The following is an 18,822-nucleotide window of genomic DNA, read 5'->3' as shown; positions in this document are numbered from 1 at the left end:
AGTGGCTCAGGCCTGTAATCCCAGCACTTTGGGAGGCCAAGGCAGGCAGATCACTTGAGGTCAGGAGTTCGAGACCAGCCTGGTCAACATGGCAAAACTCCCTCTCTACTAAAAAGACAAAAATTACCTGGGCATGGTGGTGGGCACCTGTAGTCCCCGCTACTTGGGAGGCTGAGGAAGGAGAATCGCTTGAACCTGGGAGGTGGAGGTTGCAGTGAGCCAAGATTGTGCCACTGCACTCCAGCCTGGGCAACAGAGCGAGAATTCGTCTCAAAAAAAAAAAAAGAGTTGCAGTTGCAAGACAAGTGACCTCTCGATTAGCAACTTAAAATTCTATTTTGCAGTCTGACTCTTAATTGAGACAGTGTAGTATATTTACAATATTTTTAGTGGAAATAACCTAAATTCAAATTCTGCCACTTACTAGTCTGACATTGGGCAATTTCCAATGTACCTGAACCTTGGTTCCTTCATCCATTAAAATGGAATACAAGTAGTACCGATCCCACGGGATCGTTATGAGGATTAAATGATGTATATGTAAACAGACTACTATGGGGACTGATACTTAGTAGGTACTCATTTACTAATATTAATAACTTGTGTTCACTCCCCGCTGGTGTGGTGTAATGTTTGCAGAAGTTTTTGCAGTTTTGAGTATAAAATCTGAGACTGGGAGGTGATCCCCTTTGGCCTTTCATGTGCCCTTGCTAATTGTACAGATCCCGTCCCATCCCTTCCCCCAAATATACACCCCAATGATAAGTAGAGCTCTATCTCCTTTCCAAAAGCTCCAGATAACATCAGAGCCTCTATATTGAATAATTTGTCTGATTCTGAGAAGGGGGTTCAGTAGATCTCGGGCCTAGGTCCGTGTTCTGCCCCTAATTTGACCACGTGATCTTGGACAGGTTACTTAATTTCTTCAGTGAGTCTTGGGTGTTCTCAGTCGTAAAAATAATGCAGCTTCAACCACTCCCAATGTCCCTTCAGATTTTAGATTGGGAAGAAACTGTCCACGCACCACAGAGATTAAAAGCGACTGGAAACCCCTAAATACTCTCCCCAAACCCATTTCAAACGTCACTGCTTCCGATTTCTGGACTTCTTGGAATTTCGTACAAATCTCAAGGGTTCACGCTGGCCCCTGCGCCCTCACGCGGCTAGGACCTCACATCCTACGTCGCGGGCGTCCTACCCTCTCTGGAGCTGTGTCCAGATCCCCTTCCCAAGAGCGCTGTAGTAAGGACTGAATGAAATAACGGCGGCGCCTGACAGAGCTCAGCATAAGGCAAGTGCTCAAGAGATGTTGGCTAATATCAGCAGTCAACGGACCCCGCGCCCTCCTTGAGCCTCGGTTTCCTCAAGGATGTAATGAGGACGGGCAGAGACCATGCTCAAAGCCCCCAGCAGCGGGCGGAGGGTCCCTGGGCGGGCCTAAGGGGCGCACGCTGCGGGAGGCAGGTCAGCCCCGGAAGCCCGGCGGCCCTAAGAGTCCCTTGTGTAGCCCAGCGCCGAGATGCGTCCTCTCACCTCCCGGGCTCAGCAGCAGCTTCAGTGCCTCCAAAATCCGATCCAGACCGCATGTCTCCTGAGCCCCGCTGCCCACAGCCTGCCCCGGGGCCGCCATGACTGGAGTGTCACGCGACGCTCCTGACGCGCTCAGGCGCCTCGGCAGGGCGCCGCCGCCGCCATGTTGAGTGTGGCAGAAGGCGATGGGCACACTATGGGGCGGGGCCCGCAGGGTGGGGCGGGGCCAAATCGGTCGGGAACGCCCCCTTCACTTTTTTTTTCCGTCCCAACTTAGTCCAGGAGGTAGGAGGGAACCCAAAAATGGCTAACACAGTCTGCCCACGCGCACTATTTCAGAAGCTCAGTATGATTAACCGCTATGTAAAGAAGGAAGAGAGAAGTAATTTATCATTAAATAATCTGTATTTCAATATGAAAATACTTAGGTACTCAACACTGGCAGACATAATAAAGCAGACAGATGCTTACATCTGCTTACAGTGAAACATGGATAAGGAAAAACAATATTCAGGCTGGGCGCGGTGGCTGACACCTGTAATCCAGCACTTTGGTAGGCCGAGGTGGGCAGATCACAAGGTCAGGAGTTTGAGACCAACCTGTTTAATACGGTGAAACCCCGTCTCTACTAAACTTAGAAAAATTAGCCAGGTGGTGGCGGGCGCCTGTAGTCCCAGCTGCTCGGGAGGCTGAGGCAGGAGATTCGCTTGAACCTGGGAGGCGGAGGTTGCAGTGAGCCGAGATCGCACCACTGCACTCCAGCCTGGGTGACAGAGCGAGACTCCATCTCAAAAAAAAAAAAAAAAAAAAAAAAAAAAACCTAAGTACAGACGTACACTCGCATATATATCCATTGTGAATGTAAAGCTACAAATGTTGCTATGGGTAATATGATTTTTGTTTTTTTAGTGAACTTGGTGAAGTTTCCAGTAAAAGTTCGATCTTTCTTCTGTTTTCATGGTTGTTGCATTCCTTGAAAATTCAGTGTCTATCAAAACCATGCCCTCCCCCAAACTGTTTTTATATGTAAAACAGAATGGATTTGAGATTCAGATAATCAGAAACAGGTTTTCACCTACATAAATCCTGCTGGGACATTGAAAAACCGTGTTGTCTGAAAGTCATGCTGCAGAAACAGGACAATGTTTTTGAGGGCAGGACCTTTATTTTTATTTTTTGAGATGGGGTCTCGCTCTGTCGCCTAGGCTGGAGTTCAGTGGCGTGAACCACCACTTCACCCAGGCTGGTCTTGAACTCCTGGGCTCAAGCAATTTGTCCACTTTGACCTTCCAAAGTACTGAAATTACAGGCGTGAGCCCCTGAGTCTGGCCTTAAAAATATTTTTGAATGGGAAATAAATGACCTACAAAATTGCCACCATGCTCTTTTTATTCTGTGTATTCTTTTCCAGGCTTTGTCATTAGACAATGCTTCCTCCATTGTGTATGGGCACAGATTCATTTGGGAAATAAAAAATTTTAAGAGTATTTTGAGATGTTAAACATTTAGTGAGATGGGGGTAAAGCATTGTGTGGGAAAAGCTTGAGGGGTTTGGTGCAAAAATACAAGTAGAGGCCCTCACACCACCAGTCGAAATATTTCAGTGTTAGAAATCAAGCAAAGAGCCTGGTAAATAAAATATTTTCTATCCTCCTACCTTGAAAATTCTATCAAGGTGGAATTCAGAATTCTCAGACTGTCTCAGAGCTTCACAATGGAGAAGGGGAGCCAGCCCCCATGTCTGGCCTGACCCATTTTTCTTCTCACCAGCATCTCCATCCTGCACCATGAAGGCTGGGCACTTAGACATGTGGGCACCCACAGCCCCGCACATTCAGGTTCTGTTCACACCCCACACCCCATCCCTTCCACAGAGCAGCTACCAGTTGGCCCTTCTGGGTCTAGAAGTGCAAATGGGGGCCGGGCGCGGTGGCTCACGCCTATAATCCCAGCACTTGGGGAGGCCAAGGTGGCCAGATCAGGAGGTCAAGAGATCGAGACCATCCTGGCCAACATGGTGAAACCCCATCTCTACTAAAAATACAAAAAGTAGCTGGGCATAGTGATGTATGCCTATAGTTCCAGCTACTCAGGAGGCTGAGGCAGGAGAATCACTTGAACCTGGGAGGCGAAGGTTGCAGTGAACCGAGATCGCACCACTACACTCCAGCCTGGCGACAACGCGAGACTCTGTCTAAAAAAAAAAAAAAAAAAACACTGCAGATGGGGAGCACAGTGCACCGTCCAGAGGGCAGACCCATGGAAGAGTCCTGCAAAGCCCTAGAAGAAGGCCTGGGATGGTTGGGCAGGGAATTCCAGGGCCTCAGAATCCAGAGTGTGGGCCAGGTGTGGTGGCTCATGCCTGTAATCCCAGCACTTTGTGAGGCTGAGGTGGGAGGATTGCTTTTGCCCAGGAGTTTGACACCAGGCTAGGCAACATAGTGAGACCCTGTCTCTATAAAATAAATACAAAAATTAGCAAGGCCTGGTGGTACATGCCTGTGGTCCAGCTACTTGGGAAGCTGAGAAGGGAGGATCCCCTGAGCCCAGGAGGTTGAGACCGCAGTGAGTCATGATTGTACCGCTACACTCCAGCCTGACCAACTGAGACCTTGTCTCAAAAAAAAAAAAAAAAAAAAAAAAGGCCATGCGTGGTGGCTCATTCCTGTAATACCAGCACTTTGGGAGGCCGAGGCAGGCAGATCACAAGGTCAGGAGTCCAAGACCACCCTGACCAACATGGTGAAACCCCATCTCTACTAAAGATACAAAAATTAGCCAGGCGTGGTGGTGCGCACCTGTAATCCTAGCTACTCAGGAGGCTGAGGTAGGAGAATCGTTTGAACCTGGGAATGAACCGAGATCGTGCCACGGCAATCCAGCCTGGGCAACAGAGCGAGACTCTGTCTCTAAAAACAAACAAACCAACCAACAAACAAAGAACATGGAGTATGGTCTTAGAGGAGGGTGAGGATTTGGAGATTTGGATGGGCAAGTCCCCCAGGCCTGGCAGATTTCTTGCCCAGGGGGAGGGGCATGGTGGAGGAGGCCAGATGGAGCTTCTCAAGCATGGGCCCAGGGCCAGGAGCCTACCAGGCCTAAGACTAAGGACAGTACTGGTGTGGAATTTACAAAAGATGATTAGAGGATATTCAGAGCTGAGAATCCTTTATCCCAAAGTATTATAGGACCTAGACATCTCTTCTGTTTTTATCTGTTAGGCTCTGTGGGCTGAGCCACCACAAATTGTCATGCATAATTTCAAAAGCAATGTCATGAGATCCCATAAAAATTTTTGTAGCAAAGTAATATATCCCATGTGGAACACTGGGTGCATTTTAATATGTGTGATAGGATGTCGGAGGAGTGCCCGGGTCCACGAGGCTGTAGCGTAAATTGGCCCTTGTTTGAAGAGGAAGAAACATTCTCAGGCTTCTCCCAGCCTCAGATCATTCAGATGTGCTTTAAGTACCCTGTTTCTGTAGAATCTTGTATTTAAGCTTATGGAATTTTAGTTTATAGGACTTGAATTTTGGTAGCCCCTTCCTTGGTTTGCCCTGAGCAGCTTTGTTAAAACAGAGAAGTACAGCTCGGCGCAGTGGCTCACACCTGTTATCCCAGCACTTTGGAAGGCTGAGGTGGGCAGATCACCCGAGGTCAGAAGATTGAGACCAGCATAACTTACAAGGTGAAATCTTGTCTCTACTAAAAATACAAAAATTAGCCTAGTGTGGTGGGGCACGCCTGTAATCCCAGCTACTCGGGAGGATGAGGCAGTAGAATCACTTGAACCCAGGAGGTGGAGTTTGCAGTGAACTGAGATTGCACCACTGCACTCTAAATGCTTTGTACATATCAACTCATTTAGTGCTCAAAACACTATAAAGCAAATACAATTACCCTCTTTTTTTTTTTGAGACAGAGTCTCGCTCTGTTGCCCAGGCTAGAGTGCAGTGGTGCGATCTTGGCTCACTGCAACCTCCACCTCCCGAGTTCAAGCGATTCTCATGCTTCAGCCTCTGGAGTAGCCAGGACTACAGGCTGTGCCACCATGCCCAGCTAATTTTTGTATTTTTAGTATAGACAAGGTTTCACTATGTCGGCCAGGCTGGTCTCAAACTCCTGACCTCCGGTGATTCACCCACCTCGGCCTCCCAAAGTGCTAGAATTACAGGCATGAGCCACCGCACCCAGCCCAATTACCCTCATTTTAGAGATGAAGACACTGAGGCATAGAAAGGTCAGGTCAGGTCACTTGTCTAAGCTCATAGCTCATAACTGGAAAGGACAGAATCAGAATTTGAACTCAGACAGCACAGCTCTAGTGTCTTGGCATTTAATGAACCAGCGAAAGAACAGAGGAGCTGTTCCCCAGGTCTCCTGTGCTTCTAGACCCTGGCCGGAGGCAACTGCCTTCACCACGGACTTTTTCAGAGGTTAAAATTTCCAGCGTGGATGACATGGTGGAATCTCGTCTCTATAAAAAATACAAAAACTTAGCTGGGCGTGGTGGCACATGCCTCTTGTCCCAGCTTCTTGGGAGTCAGGGCGGGAGGATCGCTTGAACCCATGAGGTCCAGGCTGCAGTGAGCTGTGTTCGTGCCATTTCACTCCAGCCTGGGTGACAGAGGGAGACCGTGTTCCAAAAAACCAAAATTTCCTTGCTGGTACTGACCCTCGCGCATAGTAGATACTCTGTAAACAATTTTTGTTTTGTTTTGGAGATGGATTCTCGCTCTGTAACCTAGGCTAGAGTGCAGTGGCATGATCTCTGCTCACTGCAACCTCCGCCTCCAGGGTTCAAGCGATTCTCCCCCCTTGGCCTCCTGAGTAGCTGGGATTACAGGTACCCTTCACACCCGGTTAATGTTTGTATTTTTAGTAGAGACGGGATTTTACCATATTGGCCAGGCTGGTCTCGAACTCCTGACCTTGTGATCTGCCCATCTCGGCCTCCCAAAGTGCTGGGATTACAAGTATGAGCCACTGTGCCCAGCTTTAATTTTTATTCTATATAAAACCATTTGTCTTTCTTTGTCCTCATTCTACTTTTCCTGTTTAAAATTTGTACTAAATTATACCAAAAATTTAGAATGTATAAGTGCACAGTTCAGTGGCATTAAGTTGTTGTGCAACCCTCGCTACTATCCATCTCCAAAACTTTTTCATCTTTTGAAACAGAAACTCTGCCCCGATTTCTTCACATCCTCCCCAACACTTGTTTTAATTATTCTACATTGTATTCATAAATCATAACATCACTTTATAGCCCATAAATTAAAAAATGGACAAAGGATTTGCACGTACATCTCTCCAAAGAAGATATACAAATGGCCAATAGGCCTATGACAAGGTGTTGAACATCACTAGGAAAACGCACATCAACACCACGAGACACCACTTCACACACCTTAGGATGGGTACTATAAAAAAACAAAACAAGGCCAGGCACGGTGGCTCACGCCTGTAATTCCAGCACTCTGGGAGGCCAAAGAGGGTGGATCACTTGAGGTCAGGAGTTCGAGACCAGCCTGGGCAACATGGTGAAACCCCATCTCTACAAAAATTCAAAAAAATTAGCTGGGCGTGGGCTGGGCACGGTCAGTCACACCTGCAATCCCAGCACTTTGGGAGGCCGAGGCGGGCGGATCACGAGGTCAAGAGATAGAGACCATCCTGGACAACATAGTGAAACCTCATCTCTACTAAAAATACAAAAATTAGTTGGGCTTGTTGGCACGCACCTGTAGTCCCAGCTACTCGGGAGGCTCAGGAGACTAGCTTGAACCCAGGAGGTAGAGGTTGCAGTGAGCCGATATCACGCCATTGCACTCCAGCCTGGGCAGCAGAGCAAGCCGCTGTCTCAAACAAGAAAAAAAAATAGCACCTATAATCCCAACTACTTGGGAGGCTGAGGCAGGAGAATCACTTGAACCTGGGAGGCAGAGGCTGCTGTGAGCCAAGGCGGCACCACTGCTTTCCAGCCTGGGCGACAGAGCAAGACTTCATCTCAAAATAAATAAAATAAATTTTAAAGTATTATAAAATACATAGAAAAAAACAAAACAAGTGAGCAAGTGCTGGGGAGGATGTGAAGAAATCATGTATCTGATAAGGGATTAATTTCCAGAATATACATTTAAAAAACTCAACAGCAAACAACCCAATTCAAAAACAGATAAAGGGATCCATACGTATATAAATGTATATACATATTTTCATATATTTATATATTTTTCATATATTATTCTATAATATAGATAGATAGATTTTTTTTTTTTTTTTGAGACAGAGTCTTGCTCTGTTGCCCAGGCTGGAGTGCAGTGGCACGATTTCGACTCACTGCAAGCTCCGCCTCCTGGGTTCCCACCATTCTCCTGCCTCAGCCTCCTGAGTAGCTGGGACTACAGGCACCTGCCACCACGCTTGGCTAATTTTTTGTATTTTAGTAAAGACGGGGTTTCACCGTGTTAGCCAGGATGGTCTCCATCTTCTGACCTCGTGAGCCGCCTGCCTCAGCCTCCCAAAGTGCTGGGATTACAGGCATGAGCCAACGCGCCCGGCCCCAAAATATCTTTTTTTCACTGCAGGCCAGGTGCGGTGGCTCATGCCTGTAATCCCAGCAATTTGGGAGGCCAAGGTGGGTGGATCACTTGAGGTCAGGAGTTGGAGACCAGCCTGGGCAACATGGTGAAACCCTGCCTGTATTAAAAATACAAAAATTAGCCAGGCATAGTGGTGCGTACCTGTAGTCCCAGCTACTCGGGAGGCTGAGGCAGGAGAATTGCTTGAACCCGGGAAGTGGAGGTTGCAGTGAGCCAAGATCATACCACTGCACTTTAGCCTGCACAACAGAACAGAACCTCAAAAAAAAAAAAAAAAAAAAAAGGCCAGGCACAGTGGCTCACGCCTGTAATCCCAGCACTTTGGGAGGCTTAGGTGGGTGGGTCACGAGGTCAGGAGATGGAGACCATCCTGGCTAACACGGTGAAACCCTGTCTCTACTAAAAATACCAAAAAAAAAAAAAAAGGAAAAAAAAATTAGCTGGGCGTGGTGGCGGGCACCTGTAGTTCCAGCTACTCAGGAGGCTGAGGTAGAAGAATGGTGTGAACCCAGGAGGCGGAGCTTGTAGGGAGCGGAGATCACGCCACTGCACTCCAGTGTGGGCGACAGAGCAAGACTCCGTCTCAAAAAAAAAAAAAAAAAAAAGCCAGATGCAAAAGGATGATTAAAGGAGTCTACATACATGGAAAGTAGAATAGAGATTACGAGGGGAGCGGGAGAGGCAGGAATGGAGAGTTATTGCCCACTAGATACTAAATTTATTTGGAATGATGAAAAAGTTCTAACACCAGAGCTGGTGGTTATACAATATTTTGAATGTAGTTAATACCACTGAATTGTACACTTAAAAACAGTTGAAATAAATGGGCACAGAGTTTCAGTCTGGGATGATGAAAAAGTTCTGAAGATAGTGGTGATGGTTGCAACACAATTTGAATATACTTAGTGTCGTTGAACTGTATACTTAAAAATGGCTACAATGAGGCTAGTGTGGTGGCTCCCTCCTGTAATCCCAGTACTTTGGGAGGCCAAGGAGGGCAGATCACTTGAGCCCAGGAGTTCAAGACCATCCAGTGCATCATAGCGAGATCCCCGTTTCTACAAAACAATTTTTAAAATTACCTGGGTGTAGTGGTGCACACCTGTAGTCCCAGCTACTAGGGAGGCTGAGACAGGAGGATCATTTGTGACTGGGAGATTGAGGCTGCAGTGAGCCGTGATTGTGCCACTGCACTCCAGCCTGGGTGACAAGAGTGAGACCCTGTCTCAAAATTTAACAAAATGGCTAAAATCATAAATTTTACATTGTATTTTACCACAATAAAAAATTACCCCAAGAAAAAAGTCATACCCCTTCAACAGAGAAAAGTTTTAGGCTTACACCAGGGTTTCTTAACGGTGGCTGACATTTTGTGCAGGATAATTCTTTGTTGTGGGGAACTGTCCTGTGCAGGGATGTTTAGCAACATCCCTGGCTTTGATGTGATGACAGGACCACCTCCCTAGGTACTCCAGAAATTGCAAAATGTCCCAGGGAGGAGGGGGCACATTCTTCCCCAGCAGAGAACCACTGGCCTGTACTCACTTGTTGACCCTGAGAACGTCGTCTGAAACTTTGCTCTGTCTCGTCCTTCAGCTGGGCCCACAGTCTCCCGTGGACATGGGAATTGTATTGGTTTCATCACATGCCACATGGATGGATACTGTTCAAATAAAGTTACCATGTGAATGTAGTTTCTCCCATGTTGTGTCCAGTAGAATGATAGAAGCTTCTGGAGAAGTCACTTCAGCATTAAGCTTTTTAATTTTTTTAATTTTTTTGAGATGGAGTCTTGCTGTGTCCCAGGCTGGAGTGCAGTGGCGCAATCTCGGCTCACTGCAACCTCCGCCTCCCGGGTTCAAGTGATTCTCATGCCTCAGCCTCCGGAGTAGCTGGGACTACAGGCACGTGCCACCACGTCCAGCTAGTTTTTGTGTTTTTGTAGAGACGAGGTTTCACTGTGTTGCCCAGGCTGGTCTCAAACTCCTGAGCTCAAGTGATCCACCTGCCTCGGCCTCCTGAAGTGCTGAGATTACAGGCGTGAGCCACTGTGCCCCGCCTCTTTCTCCATGTTTTGACTAAGGCTATATCCATCCATCTTCTCTCTTGCCTGGAAATGTGGTGGAATCAAATAAAACAAGTTCGACAATGGTTTAACAAAATTCTTTAATAAAATTTATAAAAATGCATCTTTGAGAATACTTTTCTCAGCTTGTTTTCCTTTTCCACCCCTAAAGAAAATATACAATGATCAGCACCCACACACGTACACACTCAAAACTACAGTGACATTCTCTACACAGAACTATATTCGATACAGCTTGAACTTTAGAAAAATCAAGACAATTCCAAAAAGTGATTGCAGGGTTGATTTTTTTCTCCCAAACACTTGAGAAACAGTAAAGCTATTTCAACAAAAGTCTTTTCTTTGATTGTCAAAAAGTTGCAATTCACATTTAAATAAAAAGAGCTCCAAATCAAGATCCTCTCCACCCCCCCACCCCTCGATTAACCCCCTTTAGGGCCACATTTTCTTCTTGCTCCTAAGAAAAATGTTTAGAATTTCGAATATTCTCAGTTTTCTATGCACATTTGGAATTGGACAAATGTGTTCAGATCAGCCAGCATTTTCTGTAGACATCATCAAAAGCAGGCACTTGGGGATTCTGGGCTTTGAGTACAAACCACAGATCCTGTGTCAGAAACACATGTTGAGACTCCTCCATTCCTTCCAGAATTTTCAGAGATGAGGTAGACCCACCTCAATCATCCTTGGCATCAGTTTGCTAAATTGCCAGGCTCAATGAGAAGCTCTCCTGCCATCTCCAAGCCCACTTTTCCTAGTTCCACTCTGTCTTTGGCTGCAGCATTTTAGGCACTATTCTAAGTCCTGGAGTATGTCACCCTTGTTTCAGAGCTAAATAAACATTAACGAACACACTTACTCAGAACAAGTCACTGGATAGATGACCGCTGCAAGTTACATACTCAGGAGATGAAAGAGGGAAGCCATTAAAAGTCTTCAGAGTAGACAATACCTAGTCAAGATGTGGCCAGACGAAGACATGAGCTGCTTACCCTAAAAGGGCCCAATAATTTCCGCACCGAAGAACTCCTATCTTGGGCAAAGCAACTGAATTCAGGAGTGAGAGTAGATATTAAAACATGGAGGCTGGGCACAGCAGCTCATGCCCGCAATCCCAGCACTTTGGGAGGCCAAGGCAGGAGGATTGCTTGAGGCCAGGAGTTTAAGACTAACATGGCAATATAGCAAGACCCCATCTGTTCAAAAAAATAAAAAGGAGGCTGATGGGAGAATTGCTTGAGCCCCAGAGTTCGAGGTTACAATGAGCTATGATCACATCACTGCATCCCAGGCCTGTGTGACGGAGCGAAACTGTCTCTTAAAAAATGGCAGGGAGGCCGGGCACGGTGGCTCAAGCCTGTAATCCCAGCACTTTGGGAGGCCGAGACGGGCGGATCACGAGGTCAGGAGATCGAGACCATCCTGGCTAACACAATGAAACCCCATCTCCACTAAAAATACAAAAAAATTAGCCGGGCGTGGTGGCGGCGCCTGTAGTCCCAGCTACTCGGGAGGCTGAGGCAGGAGAATGGCGGGAACCCGGGAGGCGGAGCTTGCAGTGAGCCAAGATCGCGCCACTGCACTCCAGCCTGGGCGACAGAGCGAGACTCCGTCTCAAAAAAAAAAAAAAAAAAAAAAAAAAAAAAAAATGGCAGGGAGTTGGGGAGCTGGGCAGATGCAGTGTCTCATGCCTGTAATCCCAACACTCTGGGAGGCCAAGATGGGAGGATCACTTGAGCCCAAGAGTTTAAGACCAGCCTGGGTAACATAGGGAGACCCTGTCTCAAATATTTAAAAAATTAGTCGTGCATAGTGGCACATGCCTGTGGTCCCAGCTACTTGGGAGGCTGAGGTGCAAGGATTGCTTAAGCCTGGGAGGACAAGGCTTCTGTGAGTTGTGATTGCACCACTGCACTCCAGCCTGGCCGACAGAATGAGACCCTGTCTTAAAAAAAAAAAAAAAAAAAAAGGGCAGGGGGACAAACCATTGTAGCAATGAGCAGGAGCATACACATTAAAAAAAAATTATATACACAGAAAAACAGAACTAGAGTAGCTGACTTCTCCCTTTTTTTTTAAAAGTGAGACAAAATTCCTTAAGAAAATCTGCAAGGTGCTAGGTGAACCTTCTGATGCTAAAGTTGTTCTTCTGTAATATTAAAATTTGGGTATCTTATGGACATCACCACCATGTAAAGCGTGGTGGGGAAAAAAAAACCTTCAAGGAATAAGTCAAAACTTTTCTAACACACATCGATTACAGCTATAAAGTGGAAAGACTATAAAGCTATACTAACTGCATCACTGACCAGTCTCTTTTTTTCCCAGAAACTCATCTCAAGGGAAGGGAGCTGAAAAACCACCAGCAACATGATCTCTGCATTTCCCAGCACAGAGGTCTAGGGTCCGCCTCTCTCGAGTCCCCTAGTCATCCTCGCCGCCTCCGTACATGTCTGCCAGCTTCTTGAAGCGATTGCCCCATTCATTCAAGTAATCATAGTCCTGGTCTTTGTCTGACTCTGAAGAGTTCAGGGAGCTCAGACTAGCAGCTTCGGAACCGCTTCCTTCATAGTCAAACACGAGCAGAGAATCATAAGGCGGGGCCGTGGGGTCACTATCAGCTGCCTTCAGATTCTAAAGAAGAAAAGGGGACAACAGGACCTTTTAGTGAAAGGAAGGACACACCTGTCACCCGGGGCAAGAAGTCTCACAACATGTAAGGTATGACAATGCACCCAGACTGGCACACCACGGAGCAGTGAATACCAGCAAGGTACATTTATACACACTGGCATGGAAAGATGCACAGGATACGCTGTTGATGGAAAGAGAAAGTAAAATGGTAAGTTATATGTAGGCAGGAGAGATGCAAGCACCAACCAGTCAGGATGGAGTCCCCACAAATCAGGGTGGGGCTTCCACACCACCAGCTGGATGGACAGAGCTGGAAACTTTGCATACTGGTGCATTCAGGCTGCATTTCCACCCAGAAAGGGCTGGAAGGATGAATGCCAAATGCTTAACAGTTAAATCTGGGGAGTGGGGGTGTGGGAACTAAGGAAGGACTTGTATTGTTTTCTTTTTCTTTTTTTTTTGGAGACGGAGTTTCACTCTTGTCACCCAGGCTGGAGTGCAATGGCGTGATTTTGGCTCACTGCAACTTTCGCCTCCCAGGTTCAAGCGATTCTCCTGCCTCAGCCTCCCAACTATAGGCATGTGCCATCAAGTCCAGCTAATATTCATATTTTTAGTAGAGACGGGGTTTCACCATGTTGGCCAGGCTGGTCAACTCCTGACCTCAGGCAATCCACCTGCCTCAGCCTCCCAAAGTGCTGGGATCACAGACGTGAGCCACTGCGCCCAGCCTTTTTTTTCTTTATATATTTTCATTTTATGAACTAAATAAAGTATATTTATTTATTTTGAGATGGAGTCTCAGAGTTTTGCTCTGTCACCCAGGCTGGAGTGCAATGGCATGATCTCAGCTTACAGCAACCTCCACCTCCCGGCTTTAAGCGATTCTCCTGCCTCAGCGTCCTGAGTAGCTGGGATTACAGGTGTGTACCCCCACACTATAATTTATATTTTTAAAATAGCAAGCATACTTAAAAAAAAAAAACTTTTAGGTTTGGGAGTACATGTGAAGGTCTGTTATATAGGTAACAAATGGTAAACTCATGTCATGGGGGTTTGTTGTACAGATTATTTCATCACCCAGGTATTAAGCCCAGTACCCATTAGTTATCTTTTCTGCTCCTCTCCCTCCTCCTATGCTCCTCCCTCAAGCAGACTCTAGTGTCTGCTGTTCTCTTCTTTGTGTCCATGAGTTCTCATCATTCAGCTCCTACATATAAGTGAGAACACGTGGTATTTGATTTTCTGTTCCTGCATTAGTTTGCTAAAGATAATGGCCTCCAGCTCCACCTGTGCTCCTGCAAAAGACATGATCTTGTTCTTTTTTAGCATATTATTTTTATAGTTTAAATAAAAACTACAAATACAAGTGATAACTTGCAAATGAGTGTGAATGGAGGAAAGGCCTGAATCCAGATGTATCTAAAAGGGGTCCGTAGCCATGCGCGGTGGCTCACACCTGTAATCCCAGCACTTTGGGAGGCCAAGGCAGGCAGATCACCTGCAGTCAGGAGTTTGAGACCAGACTGGCCAATATGATGAAACCCTGTCTATACTAAAAATACAAAAATCAGCCGGGCGTGGTAGCAGTGCCTGTAATCCCAGCTACTTGGGAGGCTGAGGCAGGAGAATTGCTTGAATCTGGGAGGCAGAGGTTGCAGTGAGCCAAGATCATGCCATTGCACTCCAGCCTGGGCGACATTTCAAAAAATGAAAATAAATAAATAAAAGGGGTGGCTAAACTGGTTTCTTCCTGTTTCTTGTTTTCTCCAGTGGCCAAAATGAATGTGGCTTGGTCAATTCTAACACTGCAGTACCTCATAGTCCTCAGTGACAGCTCCTGTAGGAATATAAGGCAAACACAGACCTCACCATGAAGACTCACCAAGGGTCACTGGACCATCAGAAAGCCCAGAAAATCATTCCAGTAACCGAGCAAGTTATTAGAGAATATAGCTTAAGGAAACAGATCCTGCCAGACTATGTCTTTACTGGGTTCTTTCTCATCTTATCCTAAGCTAATTAATTTAATGCCTTGTTATTCTCCCTTGCAGACAGATACAACCTTCTGATAGTTCTGGCCAATAACTGGTTGGACAACTCCCTTGTTAAATAAGAAGACAGTTCACTAGAAGAAAGACTTTTGCCCTCTGCTTTGCTCTTCATACTTTTTCCTGACTGGAATACAGACCTAAGGTTTGGAAGCGTGGCAGCCTTCTTGTGATCATGAGGCAACAAGCCTGAGAACAAGGGTCTCCATGCTAAGATAATGGAGCAGAAACATGGAACGGCCTGATGCACCAGCCTAGGCTGCTCACCCCAGCTTTCTATTTGTACAAGGTAAATCTGTTTCAGCATCTTGTATTTAGAGCTGAATGCATTTCTGACATATACAATACAGATTCTATTTTTCTAGTCCTCAGGTAGGCTTGTGATATACATTTATCATTATATCTCAACCAGCAGCGGGAGGCAAGGGAAGTAAATCCCATTAGTGAAACTAAAATGAAATTTACTTAGAATCTTCCTAGTTTCATTTCTAGATCTACTAAATCCTTTCAGGCAATTCTTGGTTTTGCCACATGGACTTTGCAATTTGAAGCACTATTAGATCCAAAATTCAGATGAGACACAGAAGAAGAAAGACAGGCTGCTGAGTACGGTGGCTCGCACCTGTAATCCCGGCACTTTCGGAGGCCGAGGTGGGTGGATCACCTGAGGCCAGGAGTTAGAGACCAGCCTGACCAACGTGGAGAAACCCTGTTTCTACTAAAACTACAAACCACTACCATCCCGGGTGTGGTGGCGCAGGCCTGTAATCCCAGCTACTTGGGAGGCTGAGGCAGGAGAATTGCTTGTACCCAGGCGAAGGTTGCAGTGAGCTGACATTGCACCACATTGCACTCAGCCTAGGCAACAGAGCGAAACTCTGTCTCAAAAAAAAAAAAAAAAAGAAAAAAGGAAAAACAGGGTTCAGGGCTCAGGCAAGCTGAAAACATAGTAAAGGAAAGAATCTAGAGACTCTTTTTCTCATTTTTGACACAACTCCTCCTTTCTGAGCTTAGAGATGAGCAATGCTTTGGCTTTCCATGTGGATTACTTACTTCATCAATAAAATTTCCAATTTCATCAGGATTGGCAGGGCGGGGAAGGTACCGGGGGACACTCAGGAGGGTTGGTGCAACGTCGTTACGAGTCACTTCAGGCCGAGCATCCAGGCCCCTGTGCAACTGGCTCAAGTCAAAGTCCTTTGGAGAAAAAGGTTGAAGTACAACAAAGAGTAAGAAACAGTCATACACACAGGGCTATGTTCAGTTTATAGATTATGGCTGGATGATGCCTTCACTACCAGCTGTATGATCTTTACCTGTTTAATGCAAAATGACAGTTTTCAAGCTGAAAGTCTCCCAAATAACACTGGAAAAAAACATAGCCCAAAGGATTGTGAGTAGCATGTGTGAATCCAGATATAGGCTGTGTGCCTTACTAATTTTCACAGGACATGATGATTAGATCACTGTTTGGCAAATATTTACTCCCTCCCAACCCCAGCCTGTAAGAAGAGTATACATCCATCAATTTGGGGCTTTGTTGTGTAACTTGCTTAGGCAATGGGACTGTAACATGTGACACAGGCAAAGGTCTGAAAGGCACCAGCTTCTGGTACAAAGATGAGACTTGCATGGAACAGACCTGGACACGATTCGCAGATTAGAGCCATTCAGCTAAACTCTACCTAAATCTGCTGAGCCCCAGCCATCCTACAGATTCTCATGAGCTTAGATGAGACCAGCAGTTGCCCCAGCTGCCCCACAACACATGAGAAACACACGCATGTTGTGTGCTGCTGGGATTCTGGGATTGGTTGCTCTATTGCTCACTGATACAATATATATGGTATCCCCCAACTAGACTTAGAAGTCCCTGAAATCTAGAACAATATTTTTCTCTGTACACCCACCTCCCTATGTTGTATGGAGCTCAGTAAATGGTGCCTCACTCTATGACCTCAGTCAAAAGCAGGACTCTGTAATAGACCCCCATGGTTCCCTTTCTATAATAAGTAGGTTCTCCAAGACCCTGAACAGTTCCCTGGACAACTCCAGAGTAAGATGTTAAGATCATCTCCAAAATCAGGAAATACAGAAGGACTAAAGGTATAACATTGACAAAAAGGAGTTTGCTCTAGCTGAAAACTCAAGAGAAACAAAGCAGACCAGTTGTTCTATGTCAAAGATAATCTGGCTCAAGTTCATATCCGGAGAATGGCAATGAGGAGTGCAGACTCTGAGACAGACCATTTGGCTGTGTCGCTTCCTAGCTGTGTGACCTTAGACAAGTTACTGAGCTTCTCTGTGCCTCAGTTCGCTCATTGAGGTGCAGAACAGTATGCGATCAATAAATGTTAGCTGTGTTGGTGATGATGTGATGATGATGATGATGGTCAATGACAATGTCTACTTTCTTGGGTAAGGCCTTAAAAAGATAATATCCAAAGTGAGTCAGAGCTGTTTCAAATGCCTACCTCTTACTAATCATTGCTTCTTCCGAATTAAGAGATCACCATTGAGCTACCATGGTTTAAAAAACCCACCTGGTCCTCTTCTCCACCTCCTTCTTCATCATAGTAATAAACATTGTCCCGGGTGTCATCCTCTGGGGGCAGTAAGGGCTCTTTGACCACCGCTCTCCTCCGAAGAAACAGCAAGAGCAGCAGAATCAGAACTGGGGTGGTGGGGGAGAGAGAGCAAGAGTGATGAGAGCCAAAGATAAAGAAGGCCAGAAGCAGCATTATCACAGAGCACGCCTCATATCAGACAATGGGCAGTCAGACAGCCACCAGCTGCCTTCAATACACTTGAAGATGTCAATCCATGTGACACTCACATCCCTGAAGTTGGTATGTACAGTACAACATAGTAGACAGTGATACATGAATTCAAGCATGGTCCCTAACTTTCAGATGGGTCTTTTTTTTTTTTCTTTTTTTTTGAGACGGAGTCTCGCTCTGTCACCCAGGCTGGAGTGCAGTGGCCAGATCTCAGCTCACTGCAAGCTCCACCTCCCGGGTTCACGCCATTCTCCTGCCTCAGCCTCCCAAGTAGCTGGGACTACAGGCACCCGCCACCTTGCCCGGCTAGTTTTTTGTACTTTTTAATAGAGACGGGGTTTCACCGTATTAACCAGGATGGTCTCGATCTCCTGACCTCGTGATCCGCCCGTCTCGGCCTCCCAAAGTGCTGGGATTACAGGCTTGAGCCACCGCGCCCGGCCTCAGATGGGTCTTAAACTCAATCACTGTCATTTTCCCAAATCTGGGGGAAAGTGTTCCAGGCAGAGGAAACAGTAAGGGCAGAGGTCCTGAGGCAGGAGCATGTGTGGTGTGATGGAGGGAAGGTGAGGAGGCCAGCATGGCTGTAGCAGGGTGCATGAGGGGAAGAGACATGGAGAAGAGCTCAGAGGGGCAAGCAGGGCGGGAGGGACATATAGGCCACTGCAAGGACCTTGGCTTTGATTCTGAGTTGGAGCCACTGAAGGTTTGTGAGCAGGGCTCCTAGGTCAGCCCAAATGTGACTGATACATAATCAGCTATGAGGAGAGGGACAGAGACTATAAAATTGCCTGGTATGTTCTTAGTTTCTCTTAAGATAGAATCATGTAAAGCAAGCTTTATAATCTATTTAACTTCCAAGGCTTAAGACAAGGGTTACATTTGATCTTGGGATTATTTCTAGGATATATACCATTAACATTCAACTTTTAAAAAATTCTCTAAAGCAGCCAGAAAGAAAGCACTTAACTTAAAAAAAAAATTATATTATTCACTGTGAATGAAAAATAAAAAGATTCCGTGTGATTTCTATCTATGGGCATGTGTGCCCAAGTACCTATATGCTGTACCCTATGAAGCATAATCTTTATGTATTTATGATTATTATTTTGAGACAGAGTCTTGCTCTGTTGCCC

At 46.1% G+C, this 18,822-nt stretch overlaps 2 protein-coding genes across 4 annotated transcripts in view; both read right to left on the bottom strand.

Annotated features, from left to right (window-relative positions):
• Window positions 1-1,642, bottom strand: part of TANGO6 (transport and golgi organization 6 homolog) — a 255,119-nt gene extending 253,477 nt beyond the window's left edge. For both annotated transcript variants that reach the window (XM_015126488.3, XM_015126489.3), the window contains exon 1: window positions 1,534-1,642. In XM_015126488.3, coding sequence (XP_014981974.3) covers window positions 1,534-1,630 — 97 coding nt within the window. In that variant the 5' untranslated portion in view covers window positions 1,631-1,642. The remainder of the gene's footprint in view (window positions 1-1,533) is intronic.
• An 8,642-nt stretch (window positions 1,643-10,284) lies between these two features.
• The window catches only part of CDH1 (cadherin 1), a 104,787-nt gene continuing 96,249 nt past the window's right edge, over window positions 10,285-18,822 (bottom strand). For both annotated transcript variants that reach the window (XM_015126485.3, XM_077984422.1), the window contains 3 exons: window positions 17,450-17,580; window positions 15,960-16,103; window positions 10,285-12,855 (listed from right to left, as the gene is read on the bottom strand). In XM_015126485.3, the coding sequence (XP_014981971.3) occupies window positions 12,646-12,855; window positions 15,960-16,103; window positions 17,450-17,580 (485 nt within the window). In that variant the 3' untranslated portion in view covers window positions 10,285-12,645. The remainder of the gene's footprint in view (window positions 12,856-15,959; window positions 16,104-17,449; window positions 17,581-18,822) is intronic.

The sequence above is a fragment of the Macaca mulatta genome, chromosome 20 (genome assembly GCF_049350105.2).
Source record: "Macaca mulatta isolate MMU2019108-1 chromosome 20, T2T-MMU8v2.0, whole genome shotgun sequence".
Lineage (NCBI taxonomy): Eukaryota > Metazoa > Chordata > Mammalia > Primates > Cercopithecidae > Macaca > Macaca mulatta.
The sequence above is the reverse complement of the archived record's forward strand: the minus strand, read 5'-3'. Positions and strand labels throughout refer to the sequence as shown.